Here is an 18,981-nt window from a genome sequence, read left to right on the forward strand (position 1 = left end):
TAGGTAAGTGAATAGGTAAGTATCCTGTTTGTGATGCCAGAAGAGTCGGTGTACTGCCCTGCGCTCGGCCGCAGCCGAGCCGCTCGGATCTGGGCTCAATGGTGGGTGGCTCGAGCGCCTTCGGACCCGGTGTCACTTCGCTCTGAAAGGGGATGCTGGCGCTTTCGGTGGGGGGTTTAGGTAGGTGCACGGCCGGAGCTTGCGCTTGAGTTCGTGACGTCACCCACAGGACGTGGTGAAGGTAGACACCACCGCTTCAATTACGGGGTACCCGGGGGAGATGGTAGTGCAGCCAGATGTTAACCCCTCCGTGGGCAGGGATGATGGCCCCGGGACCCATTGGGGATAACTGGGCGTTGCAGGGCGATGTGTGCGGCCGGAGGGCACTGTTGTACTGTTATTGACACACACAAGTCACTGGTAAACCAAGTTGATGGTGGTCGGTGCCCGCAGCCGGCTGCGGTCGGGTCCCCCACCCCGATGGTGGTCTCTGCCTTTCTTCTGCACCGTGTTGTGTATCTGTGGACTGCCTGCGCTTCAGCGACAGGAGTCCGCTCCCCGGCTTTGTGTGTGTCGGGAGAGCCCGTTTGCCTGCAGACGTTGGCCCGTGGGATCTCTCTGCATGTGCGGTGGCTTTCTATCCCCCTCGGTGGGCTGTTGTCTTCAGTCGGGACTTGGGTGGGAAAGGACCTATAGTCCAGACCGCAATCAGTTAATTAACTCAGTCCAGTGGATTCTGGACCTCGCTTCAGGGTCTGAGTACGCACCTGTGTGCTCTGTTTTCCGAGTCGGTTCCTTGGGTCGGTACCGACGGGCCACTACCCTGTCCCAGTTCCACCGAGCCGTCTTCCCGGCTCCTGCAGGCTGAGGCCACCGCTTGCCTCCTAGCCAAGGTGTTCGGGCTATGACCCTCACACCTGTCAGACTGTCACAGGCCTGTCCTACAAGCCTGACCTCCTCCACTGCTCGACACTAAAAGTGAACTGACTGTGTTTCCTGCCTCAGGCCCTCTGAACTCCTCGGTGGGCGTGCCAACCGCCTGGCTCCGCCCACCTGGTGTGTCCATCAAGCACCGAGGGAGGTAACTAGGGTTTTTGTGGTTGGCTGATGACTCCTTTTTAGGGGACAGGTGTTGTGCAGGGGTCTAACTGTGACTACCTGGCTAGTCCAGGTCGTCACATAAGTCTCTGGTAAACCAAGTTGATGGTGGTCGGTGCCCGCAGCCGGCTGCGTCTGGTCCCCCACCCGGTTCGGTGGTCTTGGCCTTTCTGCTGCACAGTGTTGTGAATCTGTGGACTGCCTGCGCTTCAGCAACGGGAGTCTGCTCCCCGACTTTGTGAATGTTGGGAGAGCCCTTTTGCCAGCAGATGCTGGCCCGTGGGATCTCTGCCTGTGCGGTGGCTTTCTATCCCCCTCGGTGGGCTGTTGTCTTCAGTCGGGACTTGGGTGGTAAAGGAACTATAGTCCAGACCGCAATCAGTTAATTAACTCAGTCCAGTGGACCTCGTTTCAGGGTCTGAGTACCCCCCTGTGTACTCCGGTTTCAGAGTCGGTTCCCTGGGTCGGTACCGACGGGCCACTACCGTGTCCCGGTCCACCACGGTTCCACTGAGCCACCGTATGCCTCCTAGCCAAAGGTGCCCGGGCTCCAACCCTGGCACCTGTCAGACTGTCACAGGCCTGTCTTACAGGCCTGACCTCCTCCACTGCTCAACTCTAAAACTCATCTCATCTTTGTTTTCCTGCCTCAGGCCCTCTGAACTCTTCGGTGGGCGTGGACAACCGCCTGGCTCTGCCCCCTGGTGTGTCCATCAAGCACTGAGAGACGTGACTAGGTTTTAATGGTTGGCTGATGACACCTTTTTGGGGGACAGGTGTAGTGCGGGAGTCTGTGACTACCTGGCCAGTCCAGGGCGTCACACTGATATTCAAGCACCTCCAACATGATCATGCTGTGATCAGTCAGTCAGATTGACTTACCAATTTCAGTGATTAGAAAGTGAGGACTGCTGAAATGGGTCTCTGCCATGTCAGTCAGCTGTAAGCATGGAGCTGTCACTGTGTGTTTTCACACAGTGACAGTTTTAATCCATGATGTACTGTAACTACATTCAGTAGCATGTCAAGATGCGGGAACTGACACCCGCTCCTGACATGCTATGTACATCATTTGGCGTTAAGGGGTTAAAAGCACCACTCCATTGCTGAAAAAGCAAATACGCTGGAGTGGTGGTTTAAAAGCTGTACGGAAGTGTATCTATAGTGGAATTGATTCGGTTTTGAAAGCAAAGGATGATCACATTAAATATTGATTTGATTTAGACTTCTCTTTTGTTGTAGTTGCATTTTGTGAATTGCTAAAAATAAAGTGTATGGAGCAGGAGAGACATTTCATGTATTACTTCTGTCACGAGGTGACAGTTAGGGCCAGAATAGTGGGGACGTACACGAAAGAATACGCCTTCCTAAAAGTAACAAACCAGCTGCGCTCCCTGGGAAAATCTTTACAAGAGAGGCAGTTTTGGTTCAGATGACCCAGCGGCAAGGACAGATTGCTCTGGTGTGGCGAACTGAGCTTGCTGCTGTACCGCCCTCTTTAATTCAGCTACCTGAAGAGACAAGGTCTGCAATTGTCTCGCTAGTGCAGCAACCGGGTACATGCTGGTATATGAAAAGTTGGGCCAACCATAATGTTATGAGGTGACTGTTAGGATAGCATGAGACAGGCTACTATACTGTACCTCATGCTAGGGGACCCTAGTCTATCCCTAACCTCAGGGGTTACTGATGGTGCAGATGCATGACTCCCGTTCCTGGCTATGCTCCTGACCAGTACTACTCTGATACTAGGGAAGGGCGGTGCAGAAATGTGATGGTAAACAGACAGAGCCATACAAGAGAAAACCAAAACTCTTGACACACTGACCACAATAGGATTAGACAATGAGAAAGTAGAAAACCCAGAGCAGTAAGGCTATGTGCGCACGTTGCGTACAGTCACTGCATAAATTTCTGCAGCGATCTGAAGAGCACACGTGCGCTTCCAATCGCTGCAGAAAATGTCCGTAGTGAAAAAAAAAAGAAAGCCGATTCCATGCGCTCTGCCTGCAGCTCCTCCCATAGACAGAGCAGGGACTGCAGGCAGAGCGCAGGAAAGAAGTGACATGTCACTTCTTAGAACGCGCGCTTCGGGCAGCAGCCGAAGCGCTGCGCTCTAAGACGCCACGTGCGCACGGCTCCAGCATAATCTCCGTAGATTATGCAGGGGACACAGGACGCATGCAGTTACGCTGTGCTACAAAGCGCAGCGTAACTGCATGTAATTACGCAACGTGCGCACATAGCCTAAGGTACCAACAAAAAGGCAACAAGAGTTAACTCCACAACTGTACTCAGCAACAAGTAAAGGCCCCTTTACACACACTGAGACTTTCAGCGATCCCACCAGCGATCCCAACCTGGCCGGGATCGCTACAAAGTCTCTGGTGAGTCTCTGGTGAGCTGTCAAACAGGCAAACCTGGCCAATGACGCAACAGCGATCCGGACCTGCAGAACGACCTAGCTAGTCAAACACTGGAAACGAGTGATGTGTCACTGTCACTGAGGTTACCCGCTGTCACTGGATCCAGCGGTGGATGCAGCGGTGGCCGCGGGTAACCTCAGTGACAGCTCAGCTGATCGCGCCAGTCACCTCAGTTGCTGCGTGGAGCTGACCGGAGCGGCGGTGAGTAGCGCGATCAGCTGAGCTGTCACTGAGGTTACCCGCGGCCACCGCTGCATCCACCGCTGGATCCAGTGACAGCGGGTAACCTCAGTGACAGCTCAGCTGATCGCGCGGCTGTCTTAATTAGCTGCGTGGAGGTGACAGGAGCGGCGGTGTCTTCTGCTGCTCCTGTCACCTGCATGCAGCTGAGCTGGAAGCGACGCTGGAGGTCCGTGGATTACACCGGACATGGAGGGCTTTTTGGGGCTGATTAAATTGGTGATGAGGGAATTTGTTTGTGTTTTTTATTTCTAATAAATGATTTTTTCAGTTGTGTGTGTTTATTTACTGTAATTTACAGATTAATCATGGAAGGTATCTCGGGGAGACGCCTGACATGATTAATCTAGGACTTATTGGCAGCTATGGGCTGCCAATAACTCCTTATTACCCCGATTTGCCAACGCACCAGGGCAAATCGGGAAGAGCCCGGTACTGTCCCAGAACTGTTGCATATAATGTATGCGGCAATTCTGGGCGGCTGCTGACTGATATTGTTAGGCTGGGGGGCTCCCCATAACGTGGAGCTCCCCATCCTGAGAATACCAGCCTTCAGCCGTATGGCTTTATCTGGCTGGTATTAAAATTGGGGGGGACCGCACGCCGTTTTTTTAAATTATTTAATTATTTATTTCACTGCACAGTATAGACCTGCCCACCGGCTGCTGTGATTGGGTGCAGTGAGACACCTGTCACTCAGCGTGGGGGTGTGTCTCACTGCAAGCAATCATAGGCGCCTGTGGGCGGGGAAAGTAGGGAATACGAAATTGTTTAATGAGCGGCCGGCTTTTTCAAAATAGTAAAAGCCGCCGCAGCAGTGTGAATGCCGTGCAGCGCCATGCCGGGGATCGGTGAGTATGAGAGAGGAGGGGAAAATGACCAACAGACTGTGAGAGAGGGACAGAGATAGTGACGGACCGACAGAGAGAGAATAGAGACCGAGAGGGAGAGACCGACTGACAGAGAATAGTGATTGACAGATATTGTGACACATCACTCGTTTCCAGTGTTTTAAGTCCCCTTTACACACTGAGACTTTCTAGCGATCATGCTGCACAGCGAGAAACAAAGGACCAAAGAATGGTCCTGAACGATTTGTAGCGATCAGCAACTTCACAGCAGGGGCCAGGTCGCTGATGTGTTTCACACACTGCAATGTCGCTGGGGAGGACGCTATTACGTCACAAAACCGGTGACGTTACAGCGATGTCGTTTGCGAAGTTGCAGTGTGTAAAGCCACCTTTAAACAACCACCAGATAGCTGGTCTAGTGAGGTGCTGTGATCCAGACTAAGATAAGCTATAGTTCGCATAGGGGAAGGATTTAGCCAGCTTATATATCAGGGGAGCAGTTGTGATTGGCTTCTCACATTTGATCAAAGGAGGCTAACAAGCAGACTAGCAGAAATTAACTTTTTCCTAGCCTGCCTATGAATTACCATTCTGAATGTCGACACCAGAGACGTTACTAGGCAGAGTGTCAGAATCTGTCATCTGAAAAGAACCCGACACCCACATGACAGTCAATGAAGTTTGTAAAACTCTCCATAGAACAAATTTGTTATAATGGATGGGTATGTAGACATGTATCATGTGCAGGCTGCATGCTGCCGATTGCTTCGGCTAGCAAGGACCAAATGTTAATTTAAGCACATGAGAAAACCACCAGTTCTTAAAGCACAATCTTTTACTTAAGTGTAATTGTCACAATAACTCTGGGATATCAAGTAACTAGGGCCCCTAAGCTGTCCCTCAAGCTAGGGGGCCCTATGTTATCCCTATTCTCAGGGATACCCCTAATGGTGGGAATGCCTGAGTCGCCTTCCTAGCCCTGCTCCTGACTAGTCCTGATTCCCCCTCCCCTCAGGGAGGGACAGGACAAGAGTTTAATGAAAATCACAGGTATAGACAGACAAGGGAAAACCAAAACTCTGTCACACAGTACGCACGCACATAGGTAAAGACAATAAGAGAGTCCGGAGGAAACACAAGAGTTAGGCCTAAGCCACACGGCATGAAAATCGGTGCAAGTGGATTGCGATTAAAAAAAAAAAAAAAGAAAAATCGCATTCCACTCGGACCAATATTAGCCTATGCGTCAGCACCCACGAGCGATTATTTTCTCAGCCCTAATTGGACCGAGAAAACAATCGCAGCATGCTGCGACTGTAATGCGATCTTGTTTTCTCTCGCACCCATTCAAGTCTATGGGGCGAGAGAAACATTGCACTGCACTCACGGCACACCGATGTACTGCGAGTGCAGGGCGAGAATGGCAATAGCCGGCTACTGAGGAGAGAGGGAGATAAATCCCTCCCTCCCCTTCGCAGCGCCTGCCCGCCCCTCCGCAGAACCGGCCCGCCCCTCGCAGCTGAGGTCCGCTCGCACGATCGGACCTCAGTCGCAGGGACACTCACTGGACACTCGAATCTGCTGTACTGCCAACGTGAGCCAAGTGTCATGTGAGGGGATCGCAGTAATCCCCGTGTGGCCCCAGCCTTAGAGGGTAGCTACAAAACAACAGAGGTAAACTTCTACAACAAGCAAATAGCACAATTTTCAAAAGAGAATCTGGGACACCACACTTCACAGACCAACATAGAAACTATAGCTAGCATGGGTAGAAAAGTTCATTCAGCTTAAATAGAAGTGGAGAAGATGTGATTGGCTTTTCCACCACATGTGACCAAAGAAATCTAACAAACAGACTAGCAGAAATTAACTCTCGCTAGCCTGCCAAACAGCAGGTCGACGTCAGAGTCTGACTGTGTTGATCCCAGACACCAGAGGAATCATCGGGCGGATTGACAGAATCTGCAATTGAACAGTGCCCGACATCACAATGACAGTCGGCGAAGTTTGTGCAAACCTCTATGTGACAGAAGGACAGTGATAGGAAAGTGCGCTGAAAGAAAGACAGCCAAAAATATCCTAGAAAAAGAGGATATGGTATGTCTGGTAAGCAAGGATGCGAAGGATCTGGAAATGGCAAGTCTTCTGTGAGCATGATGCTAAAGAGCACAGACCAGTAGCGTAGGTACCGGGGGGGGGGGGGTTGGGGCGGTCGCTCTGGGTGCCGTGCTCACAGGGGGCCCACTAGGAGCTTATGAGCTGTGAGTGCTGCGGGGGCAGAGCAGAAACTCTTGCCTAGATGACGAAAATACATCCTAGTGGTGTAGCTAGAACCTGCGATGATGTCATGCCCATGTGACCGAGTGGGAGGAGCCACAGTTTTGCCAGTCAGAAAGCAAGCATCAGGAGATACTGATTACTGAAGGAGATGGGAACGCGTGAGCGGTAATGAGGGAAGAGAAGGTTGCAGGGTGAGTGGCATATTAGGGGTACAAACGGTGACAAAATGGTGTAAAGGGGTGCAGGGTGTTTGAGAGAGAGGTAAGTTGGGGTACAGGCTGTGTGACATGTAGGGATGCAGGCAGGGCCAGCTCCAGGTTTTTGTGGGTTCCGGGTGAAAGAGTCTCAGTGGGCCCGATCCACACACAGACACGCACATACAGATACGTACACATACAGGCATACGCACATATACTTACCGTATTTTTCGGATTATAATACACACTTTTTCTCCCAAAAATTTGGGAGGAAAATTAGGGGTACGTCTTAAAATCCGAATGTAGCTTACCGGGGATGGTGGAGTGGGGTCAAAGAAGGCAGGGGCAATGTTATGCGATGTGCTGCCAGCGCTGCTCTGTGCATTAGGTGGCACGGCTCTGCTCTGTGTGGCTTGCTCTGCATTGTGCGGTGGGGCTCTGCAGCGCGGCTCTGCACGGGGCTGTTCTGCTCACCGCGGCTCTACTCTGTGCGGGGCTGCTGTGTGTGGCGGGCGGTAAGGTACCAGCTATTCTAAAGATATTGGCTGTGAGGGCTTCTTCAAATAATGGCACCAAGAGTCGTCTCGTGCACAGATGGAGCTCTCGGCTCAAGCTCTCATCTGCGCACACGCGGACTCCGCCCACCATTATTTGAAGAAGCCCTCACCAACAACATATTCAGAATGGCCAGTGCCTTACTACCTGCAGCACACAGCAGAGCCGCGGCGAGCAGAGCAGCCCAGCACAGAGCAGAGCCGCGGCGAGCAGAGCAGCCCAGCACAGAGCAGAGCCACGGCGAGCAGAGTAGCCCCGCACAGAGCAGAGCCACGGCGAGCAGAGCAGCTCCACACAGAGCAGAGCCGCGGCGAGAAGAGCAGCTTCGCACAGAGCAGAACTGTGCCAAGCAGAGCAGCCATGCAGTGAGAATCTGGGGCCCCCTCTGTACCACTCACAGCATCGCCGTACACCCCCCTCCCTGGTAAGACACCACCGGATTCTAATACAGAGTCCATTTTTTTTTTTTTTTCCAAATTTGGGGAGCGTCTTATAATCTGGTGCATCTTATAAAATGAAAAATATAGTATTTAAAGAGAAATTAAGAAAAATACATATAAACAGACATAAATAATGCAAAAAAATAAAAGTAATAATATAATTCACTGAAACACAGAGGAAAAAATGAACATATACTCCACATGAAAGCTAAAAATCCATTTTTCAATATCAAATGTAAAATTTATCTTGGTTTGTGAAAATTGGCATTATAAAATAATTTCATGTGGTCAAAATATTTACACCTTTATATACAATTGCAAGGAAACAAATAGTATTTATAGTACAAATATTGCTGCAGTCATAAATGCTATAAAAAGTGGAACAATGGGAAATATCATCTCTTAATCTGCATTCACATCTATGTGAATCGTTCGTATGCTGCTTTATCTGACAGTATATGGACTCATTGAGTAATTATTCAGACATCTGGTAAAATGACAGATCCAAGAATGACATCCGTGAAACTCAGAGCAGGTTCTATTCTGATTTGATTTTGAGTATTCGCCATTAATCAATGGGTCTTACAAAAAAATAAATAAATAAATTGGACACCATGTGAATACAGCCTTAGAGACACGGCGTAGCTACATGATCTTAACAGCTCCATTTAGCATTGTAAAAGAGGACCGGCCAAATATTAAGAGTAGCTTTTTCTGTTACAGTCTTTTATTGTAAGCTTCTTTTAAAAGGTATCACAGAAAAAAGGCAGCCAACACCGGGTCACAATACCAAAGCATTGCAGGATCCAGGTGATGGTAAAGGCTGCTTTACATGCTTCAATTTATCGTGCGATCGCATTTGTGATCGCACCCGCCCCCATCGTTTGTGCGGCACGGGCAATTTCTTGCCCATGTCGCACAATCCTGTAACCCCTCGTCACACGTACTTATCTTCCAAACGACCTCGCTGTGGGCAGCGAACATCCACTTCCTGAAGGGGGAGGGACGTTCGGCGTCACAGCGACGTCACACAGCGGCCGCCCAATTGATGTGGAGGGGCGGAGATGAGCGGGACGTAAACATCCCGTCCACCTCCTTCCTTTCGCATTGCCGGCGGGACGCAGGTAAGCTGTGTTCATCGTTCCCGGGGTGTCACACGGAGCGATGTGTGCTGCCTCAGGACCATTGTACAACCGGACGTTCAATTTTTAGAAAATGAGTGACGTGTCAACAATGAACGAGAAGGTGAGTATTTCTGCTCGTTCATAGCTGTCACATGCTACGATATCAGTAACGATGCCGGATGTGCGTCACTTACGACGTGACCCCGCCGACATCTCGTTAGATATATCGTAGCATGTAAAGCCCGCTTTAGGAAGGCTGCCTTTTTTCTGTAACGTTTTTTGGATTTATCTCCTTTTCCGTGAATTCTTTAGAAGGTAGTTTCATTCCACGCTTTACGGATCATGTTCCATGGTGCTCCAAGGACTGCAGCGCTTATAAAAAAGAAGACCAGGATCAACCCTTTAGCCAAGGTGACATGTTGTGGCTCTCCTAAAAATAAAACATATACAAAATTAAATCAAATATTCTCAGCATGCGAGGACCTGATCTCTGGACCTGCAATTCATGGCATAACTGGACAGAAGCAATATATAATGCCTTCTTTTATAAAAAGGGTTGATAAGGAGTATAAAGTAAAGGAAGTGTGATGTAAAACATGTCTCGGCCACTTGAATTTTACTGGTGTTGAAATTGGGAGAAGCTGAAAGTGGGCTTGATGCAAGAGTACATCCACATGGGACTGATGCTGTGGATTTTCCACAATGGGAAAACAGCAATTCAAAAGTAAGTGAAATCACTTATAATAGATTCACATAGTGCTTTCCATTACGTTCAAAAGCTCCTTGGCTTACATCTTAACCTGCACAAAACAGGATTTGGGCGCCAATTGGATCATTGACTTTCATGATGTAGACAGGGTCACAGTATGTTCTGTCGTGCATCCTTAACCCCTTAACGACCCATGACGTACTAGATACGTCATGGATCGTGTGCCGGTAAGCCCCGCCCCCTGCCGCCGGTAGGCGGCGGCGAGACGCGCACATATCAGCTGTTATCAACAGCTGATATGTGTGCCTGCTAGCCGCGGGTGGAATCGCTTCCACCCGCGGCCATTAACCCCTTACATTTCGCTGCCAAAGTCTTGGCAGCGATATGTATATGGGCGCCGCCATGACAGTGACTTACCCCGCCCCCACCGGAAGTCACGTGACATGATCACGTGACTTTCAGCGGTTGCCATGGTAGCACAGGGTCATGTGATGACGCCTGTAGCTAACATGAGTCACTTCCTCTCAATGCCGGAATACAGCCGGCATTGAAAGTGAAGCAGCAAATCTGCAGTTCTCAGCTCTGTAGCTGAGATCTGCAGATAGTGCAGAGCGATCGGATTGCTGATCGCAATAGCCCCCTAGGGGGACTAGTAAAATAAAATAAAAAAAAAAGAGAATTTTGTTTACTTACCGTAAATTCTTTTTCTTATAGTTCCAACATGGGAGACCCAAACCATGGGTGTATAGCTTCTGCCTCCGGAGGACACACAAAGTACTACACTCAAACGTGTAGCTCCTCCCTCCGGGCTATATACACCCCCTGGATGACAATCTAACCAGTTCAGTGCAAAAGCTGAAGGAGGACATCCACCCATAAGTAGAGATAGAGTAAAACTCGGAATAACCGGAACTCTGTCTACTAACAACAGCCGGTGAAACACACGGAACAAAAAACTGCCAACAGGCAACAGGGAGGGTGCTGGGTCTCCCATGTCGGAACTATAAGAAAAAGAATTTACAGTAAGTAAACAAAATTCTCTTTTTCTTTATCGTTCCTCATGGGAGACCCAAACCATGGGACGTTCCAAAGCAGTCCATGGGTGGGAAATAAACCAAACTGAGAAGTAGGCAAAACCTAACTTCACAAATGGGCGACAGCCGCCTGAAGAATGCGTCTGCCCAAGCTCGCATCTGCCGAAGCATGAGCATGCACTTGGTAGTGCTTCGAAAAAGTGTGCAGACTGGACCACGTGGCAGCCTGACAAACCTGCTGAGCCGTAGCCTGGTGCCTGAAAGCCCAGGAGGCACCGACAGCTCTGGTCGAGTGCGCCTTAATCCCTGGCGGGGGAGGCACCTGAGCACACTGGTAGGCATCGGTGATAGCCGACCTGATCCAACGAGCTAGGGTCGGTTTAGAAGCAGCGAGACCCTTGCGCTGACCAGTGGTTAGCACAAAAAGTGAGGTGCACCGCCTAAAAACGGTGGTGCGTGACACATAGATTCGGAGCGCCCGCACCAAATCTAAGGAGTGCAACGCCTTCTCAAAGCGATGCACAGGGGCCGGACAAAGAGAAGGCAATGAAATGTCCTGGTTAAGGTGGAAAGGAGACACCACCTTAGGGAGAAAGTCCGGAGTCGGACGAAGAACCACCTTGTCTTGGTGAAACACCAAAAAGGGGGATTCCGAAGAGAGCGCAGCCAAATCAGAAACTCTCCTGAGAGAAGTTATGGCTACTAGAAAAACAACTTTCTGTGAAAGTCTAAACAAGGGAACCTCCCTTAGAGGCTCAAAGGGGGGTTTCTGTAAGGCCGTGAGGACCAGATTAAGGTCCCAGGGATCCAAGGGCCGCCGGTAAGGAGGAATGATGTGAGATGCGCCCTGCATGAAGGTGCGCACCTGAGCCAGTCGGGCGATACGCCGCTGGAACAATACCGACAGAGCCGACACCTGTCCCTTGAGGGAATTGAGGGACAGTCCTAGCTGTAGACCGGACTGTAGAAAAGACAGGATGGTCGGCAAGGAGAACGGCCAAGGAGCATGGTCGGAAGAGCGACACCAGGACAGGAAAATCCTCCAAGTCCTGTGGTAAATCTTGGCCGAGGAAGACTTCCGAGCCTGAGTCATAGTGGAGATGACCTCAGAGGGAATGCCTGAAGCCGTCAGGATCCAGGACTCAAGAGCCACGCCGTCAATCTGAGAGCCGCAGAATTCTGGCGCAAGAACGGACCTTGAGATAGAAGGTCTGGGCGGTCCGGGAGATGCCACGGCACCTCTACGGACAGACGCAGCAGGTCTGGGTACCAAGCTCGCCTGGGCCAGTCCGGAGCAATGAGTATGACTCGACGGCCCTCCATTCTGATCTTGCGCAGAACCCTGGGCAAGAGCGCTAGAGGGGGAAACACATAGGCCAGACGGAACTGAGACCAATCTTGAACCAGTGCGTCTGCTGCGAAGGCTTGAGGATCGTGGGAGCGAGCCACGTAAACCGGAACCTTGTTGTTGTGCCGGGATGCCATTAGATCCACTTCCAGAGTGCCCCACTTGCGGCAGATTGATCTGAACACTGACGGATGCAGGGCCCACTCGCCGCTGTCCACGGTTTGACGGCTGAGGTAATCGGCCTCCCAGTTTTCCACGCCTGGGATGTGGACTGCGGATATGGTGGACTTGGAGTCCTCCGTCCACTGGAGGATTCGTTGAACCTCCAACATCGCCAGACGGCTGTGAGTCCCGCCCTGGTGATTGATGTAGGCAACCGCTGTCGCGTTGTCCGACTGAACTCGAATGTGTCTGCCCGCCAACAGGTGGTGAAAGGCTAGGAGAGCTAGAAACACAGCTCTGATCTCCAGCACATTGATCGAGAGGGCTGATTCGGACGGAGTCCAAGTGCCCTGTGCTCGGTGATGGAGAAATACTGCTCCCCAACCGGAGAGGCTGGCATCCGTGGTGAGGATCACCCAGGACGGAGTCAGGAAGGAGCGTCCCTGTGACAGAGAGAGGGGCCGAAGCCACCACTGAAGGGAGCTCCTGGTCTGTGACGACAGAGCCACCAGCCTGTGCAAGGAAGAGATCCGCTTGTCCCAACAGCGGAGAATGTCCAGCTGCAGGGGACGCAGATGGAACTGGGCAAAGGGAACCGCTTCCATTGACGCCACCATCTGACCCAGCACCTGCATGAGGTGTCTGATGCAATGACGGCGGTGCCTCAGCAGAGAGCGCACCGCCAGACGAAGGGACTGCTGTTTGACTAAGGGCAACTTGACAAGTGCCGGCAGAGTCTCGAATTGCATCCCTAGGTACAAAAGCACCTGGGTCGGGGTCAGAGTGGACTTGGGCAGGTTGACAAGCCACCCGAACTGAACTAGCGTGGCGAGAGTGAGAGAGACACTCCGCTGGCAGTCTACACTGGATGAGGCCTTGACTAGAAGGTCGTCCAGGTAAGGAATCACTGCCAACCCCTGGAGGTGCAGGACCGCAACCACTGCTGCCATGACCTTGGTGAATACTCGAGGGGCCGTGGCTAAGCCGAAGGGGAGAGCCACGAATTGGAAATGTTCCTCTCCGATTGCAAAGCGTAGCCAACGCTGGTGTGAAACCGCAATAGGCACATGCAGATAGGCATCTCTGATGTCGATGGATGCCAGAAAATCTCCTTGGGTCATTGAGGCAATGACCGATCTCAGAGATTCCATGCGAAAGTGCCGCACCTGAACATGCTTGTTGAGAAGCTTGAGATCCAGGATGGGCCGGAAGGAACCGTCCTTTTTGGGGACTAGAAAGAGGTTTGAGTAGAAACCGCTGAACCGTTCCCGGGCGGGAACCGGAACAATTACACCGTTGGCCTGCAGGGATGCCACGGCCTGAGAGAAGGCGGCGGCTTTGGAGCGGGGGGGGTGGACAGAAAAAATCTGTTTGGCGGGCTGGAAGAAAATTCTATCCTGTAGCCGTGGGAGATGATATCCCGCACCCACTGATCGGAGACGTGTTGAAACCACACGTCGCCAAAGTGGGAGAGCCTGCCACCGACCAAGGACGTTGCTGGCGCAGCCAGATAGTCAAGAGGAGGCTGCCTTAGTGGCAGCGGCTCCTCCGGTCTTTTGAGGACGCGGCTTTGCGCGCCAGTTGGGTTTACGATCCTTGGCTGCGGTAGTGGACGAGGTCGAGGGCTTAGAGGATGACCAGTTAGAGGAACGAAAGGAACGAAACCTCGATTGGTTCCTGCCCTGGACAGGTTTCTTGGCTTTAGTTTGTGGCAAGGAAGTACTCTTCCCGCCAGTAGCTTCCTTAATTATGTCGTCCAGCTGTTCCCCAAACAGCCGGGACCCGGCAAAAGGGAGACTCGCAAGGTACTTCTTAGAGGAAGCGTCTGCTTTCCACTCTCGAAGCCACAAGATCCTGCGGATCGCGAGGGAGTTAGCGGAGGCCACCGCCGTGCGGTGAGAAGCCTCCAGGATGGCAGACATGGCGTAGGATGCAAAAGCCGAAGCTTGAGAAGTTAAGGCATCCGTCTCAGGAATAGAGTCCCTGGTGAGGGAATGTATCTCCGCCAGAGAGGCAGAGACTGCCTTAAGAGCCCACACTGCCGCAAAAGACGGGGAGAACGAGGCTCCTGCCGCCTCATATACAGACTTGGCCAGAAGGTCAACCTGGCGGTCAGTGGGATCCTTAAGAGAAGTGCCATCAGCCACAGCTACGACTGTGCGGGCTGAGATTCTGGACACCGGAGGGTCTACCTTTGGAGACTGGGCCCATTCCTTAACCACCTCTGGTGGAAAAGGAAAACGGTCATCAGAACTACGCTTCGGAAAACGTTTGTCAGGACAGGCCCTGGGCTTGTTAACAGTGGTCCGAAAACTGGAGTGGTTAAAAAACATACTCCTAGCTTTCTTAGGTGAGGTAAACTGGTGTATCTCTACCAGAGAGGGTTGTTCCTCAGACTCTTGTGGGTTGAGGTTCAGTACGGAGTTAATGGACGCAATCAAGTCACTAACATCCGCATCACCCTCAGACAAGTCAATGGGGTACATAGAGGTAGCGTCTGAGCCCACAGTAAACGAATCCTCCTCGCCCTGCACCTCGGCACGTGAATCAGAGCCGTGGGAAGAGGAAGGAGAAGGGTCCCTGCGTCTCCGTTTAGGGGGACGGGGTCCTAGGACATGCTCTGAGAGCTCTGCAGAGCTCGGAGCAGCAGAGGCACCCTGAGAAGGGGGATGATGCATGGTCAGCAGTGTCCGGGACAGCTGCCCCATCGAGTCGGCAAAAGACTGGGAAATAGCTTGTGAAAAGGAAGCTACCCAAGCCGGGGGTTCAGCCACCGGGGCCGGAGCAGCCGGAAGGACCCCTGAGGAGGCTCCAGGCTGAGACACAACCATATTAGCACAGGCATCACAATGTGGGTATGTGCTTGGCTCTGGCAGAATGAGCTTACAAGCAGTGCATATAGCGTACATGTTTGCAGCCTTGCTTCGGGTGACAGACATGCTGCTGAGGTGGAAGCTCTGCAGTAGTAATACACTCCTATAGAATGCCCTGAGAGTGTAATAAAAGCCCACAACCAGAGGTTGTGGCTTACCAGCCCGCTCTCTGTGTGCCCTCCGGATTCCACAGCTCAAAGCCCCAGTGAAGCGTCAGCCTTCCTAAACAGCAGCAGCTGCAGCATCCAGCGCCGTCCAGTGTAAGAACGCTGAGAAAATGGCGCTGGAATGAGGAGGGGGGGCGGGTATTAGCCCAAGAGCGGGAAAACGGAGGGCCAGGGAGAGATACAGAGGAGGAAACATCTCCCCAGAGAGGAGTGTCCTCCCCTCTGCTGGCCGAGCGGTGGGCGGCGCCACGCTATGCATCCTGTATGCATGACATGCAGAGGAGCCGAAACCGAAACTAGGCCCAAACTGAAGCCAGGGCCTAGATTTTAAAAAGCGGCCGACGAGCAGGCACCTTCGGCGCGGTTCTCAGGGGAAACCCCCAGAACCGGCCGGAATTTACAGTAACGATAAAACACATACTGTCCCCCTAATAAAAGTACCCGGGACCCCTGAAAAACGTCTCAATACTTAGCTTTGAGACGCAGGGCCAGTCCCTGAGGGGGGGTGAACGCTCCTTCCAGCAGAAACCAGACAGGGCTGTGGATGGAGACCGGTCTCCTGCAAGCAGAGAGGACCGAGACGGCTCCCACTTCAACCCAGAGCCTCACAGAGGATGTGAAGGAGCGCGGCATGTGAAGGCACCAGCCTTATAAAGTCAACCTTAACAGCACCGCCGACAGAGTGGGGTGTGAAGGGACATGCCGGGAGTCCAGACTGGACCCGCTTTTCTTCCAAATCTTTAAAATTAAAATGAAAAAAAATATCAGAGAATGCAAGTGTGTGTGACCTCCTGAAACACAAAGCATTGAACTGGTTAGATTGTCATCCAGGGGGTGTATATAGCCCGGAGGGAGGAGCTACACGTTTGAGTGTAGTACTTTGTGTGTCCTCCGGAGGCAGAAGCTATACACCCATGGTTTGGGTCTCCCATGAGGAACGATAAAGAAAAAGTAAAAAAAAAAGTTTTAAAAAATTAAAAAAAAATAAAAAAACCTAAAAGTTCAAATCACCCCCCTTTCACCCCATTGAAAATTAAAGGGTTAAAAAAATAAAAAATACACACATATTTGGTATCGCCACGTTCAGAAATGCCCGATCTATCAAAATATAAAATCAATGAATCTGATCAGTAAACGGCGTAGCGGCAAAAAAATTCCAAACGACAAAATTACGTTTTTTGGTCGCCGCAAATTTTGCGCAAAATGCAATAACAGGCGATCAAAACGTAGCATCTGCGCAAAAATGGTACCGTTAAGAACGTCAGGTCGAGACGCAAAAAATAAGCCATCACTGAGCCTCAGATCCTGAAAAATGAGAACGCTACGGGTTTTGGAAAATGGCGCAAAACGTGCGCCATGTTTTTTGGACAAGCTTGTGAATTTTTTTAACCCCTTAGATACAAGTAAACCTATACATGTTTGGTGTCTACAAACTCGCACCGACCTGAGGCATCATACCCACACATCAGTTTTACCATATAGTGAACACGGTGAATAAAATATCCCAAAAACTATTGTACAATCCCACTTTTTTTGCAATTTTTCCGCACTTGGAATTTTTTTGCCGTTTTCCAGTACACTATATGGTAAAACTTATGGTTTCATTTAAAAGTACAACTCGTCTCGCAAAAAACAAGCCCTCATATGGCAAGATTGCTGGAAAAATAAAAAAGTTACGCCTCTCGGAAGAAGGGGAGCAAAAAACAAAAACGCAAAAACGGAAAGTGCCCGGGGGCTGAAGGGGTTAATATCCGTATATATAGTTGAGGTGGGTAGCAAGACATAATCAGCTGCGACCTGCTGACCACCTCCAATAGGTGTCTACAGCCAAACATGATGCATGACAGAACACATTGTGACTCTGTCTGCATCATGATAGTCAATGGCCCAGTGAGAGCAAAAACCCAAATCCCATTTTGCAGGGGTTTAGACATAAGCCCAAGGGGACCACTGAACGTAGGGTCAAACACTCTGTGAACCAAGTCTTAACCCATGTATAAAACCTGCACATGTGGCAGTAAAACGTTATCCGTTATGTGGGGTATACTTAGCCTTACCGGTGTAGTACTTGGTGAGTGGATACGCTAGCTTCTGCCAGCACACGTCATTTTTATCACAGTCATATTCTGTATCAGTCAATTGAAATCTAAATACATAAGAAAGTTGATTAGTAAATAAAAATGATATTTGAATAATAATTAGATATAGTTACAGCACAAACTCTACAGTTTTTCAGTGATTTCAGTGAAAATGCTGAAAAACAGTGCGGTTATACCACATATAAAAAGGGGAAAAAAAGAGGTTTTTTTGTACCACATAGTACAAAGAAGAAATATAAGCTAAATTCCTGACTTTAACCCAATTTAATTGCTACGGCATGGTAATAAGAGGGCTGGAGATACAAGAGATCCCCAAAATAATGATGAATTGGAAATATTTGAAAGGAGGAATAGTCCCAAATTCTTCAACATTGCACAAATCTTAGCTCATCAGCTAAGGAAAGGCTACAGAACAGATCATGTGATATTTCATCTATGGTGGAAATAAGATAAGCTGACTACAACAGTGCAGGGTATTCACTTTAGTTTAATTGTGTTTGTCTAGAATTGTCACTTCGATAACAATCAGATAACATTTTATAAGCAATCAGTGCAGAAAGATAGGCACATTCACTTATTTTTTCCTGCAACTATACAGCGTATTCAGGGGCTGATGGTAATTATTATATAGATACACAGGCGTTCCATAGGTTACGATACCTTGTAATGCTCGAGGGCACCTGGGCCGGGACTCTGATGAACTGTACGGAGGCCGTGAGTGGAAGTGACAGATTACAGCCAGACACACAATTTACATTAATTGCGGAGAAGCTGGAAAAGAAACATATATAAAATAGACTGACATTTGTCAAACTAACCCTTTTTCTTACTAAAGAAGTAAAATCGCTGCTTTACATGCTTCAATTTCTCGTGCGATCGCTTTTGCGATCGCACCCGCCCCCATCGTTTGTGCGATATAGGCAATTTGTTGCCCGTGTCGCACAAAGTCTTAATCCCCCGTCACACGTACTTACCTTCCAAACGACCTCGCTGTGGGCGGTGAATATCGTCTTCCTGAAGGGGGAGGGACGTTCGGCGTCACTGCGACGTCACACAGCGGCCGGCCAATAGTAGCGGAGGGGCGGAGATGAGCGGGATGTAAACATCCCACCCACCTCCTTCCTTCCGCATTGCCAGCGGGACGCAGGTAAGCTGCAGTTCATTGTTCCCGGGGTGTCACGCGGAGCGATGCGTGCTTCCCCGGGAACGATGAACAACCGGCACAGAGAAGGACGTGCAATTTTTTGAAAATGAGTGACGTGTCAACGAGCAACGATAAGGGGAGTATTTTTGCTCGTTAACAGACGCTCGTAGCGGTCACACGCTACGATATGTCAAACGGCGCCGGATGTGCGTCACTTACGACGTGACCCCGACG

At 50.4% G+C, this 18,981-nt stretch overlaps 1 protein-coding gene across 3 annotated transcripts in view; it reads right to left on the reverse strand.

The window, feature by feature from the left end:
- Positions 1 to 8,339: 8,339 nt before the first annotated feature.
- TCTN2 (tectonic family member 2) overlaps positions 8,340 to 18,981 on the reverse strand; it is a 108,004-nt gene continuing 97,362 nt past the window's right edge. For all 3 annotated transcript variants that reach the window (XM_075322679.1, XM_075322686.1, XM_075322675.1), the window contains exons 16-18: positions 18,264 to 18,374; positions 17,562 to 17,650; positions 8,340 to 9,641 (exon numbers count right to left, since the gene is read on the reverse strand). In XM_075322679.1, the coding sequence (XP_075178794.1) occupies positions 9,520 to 9,641; positions 17,562 to 17,650; positions 18,264 to 18,374 (322 nt within the window). In that variant the 3' untranslated portion in view covers positions 8,340 to 9,519. The remainder of the gene's footprint in view (positions 9,642 to 17,561; positions 17,651 to 18,263; positions 18,375 to 18,981) is intronic.

This window comes from Anomaloglossus baeobatrachus, chromosome 1 (genome assembly GCF_048569485.1).
Source record: "Anomaloglossus baeobatrachus isolate aAnoBae1 chromosome 1, aAnoBae1.hap1, whole genome shotgun sequence".
NCBI lineage: Eukaryota > Metazoa > Chordata > Amphibia > Anura > Aromobatidae > Anomaloglossus > Anomaloglossus baeobatrachus.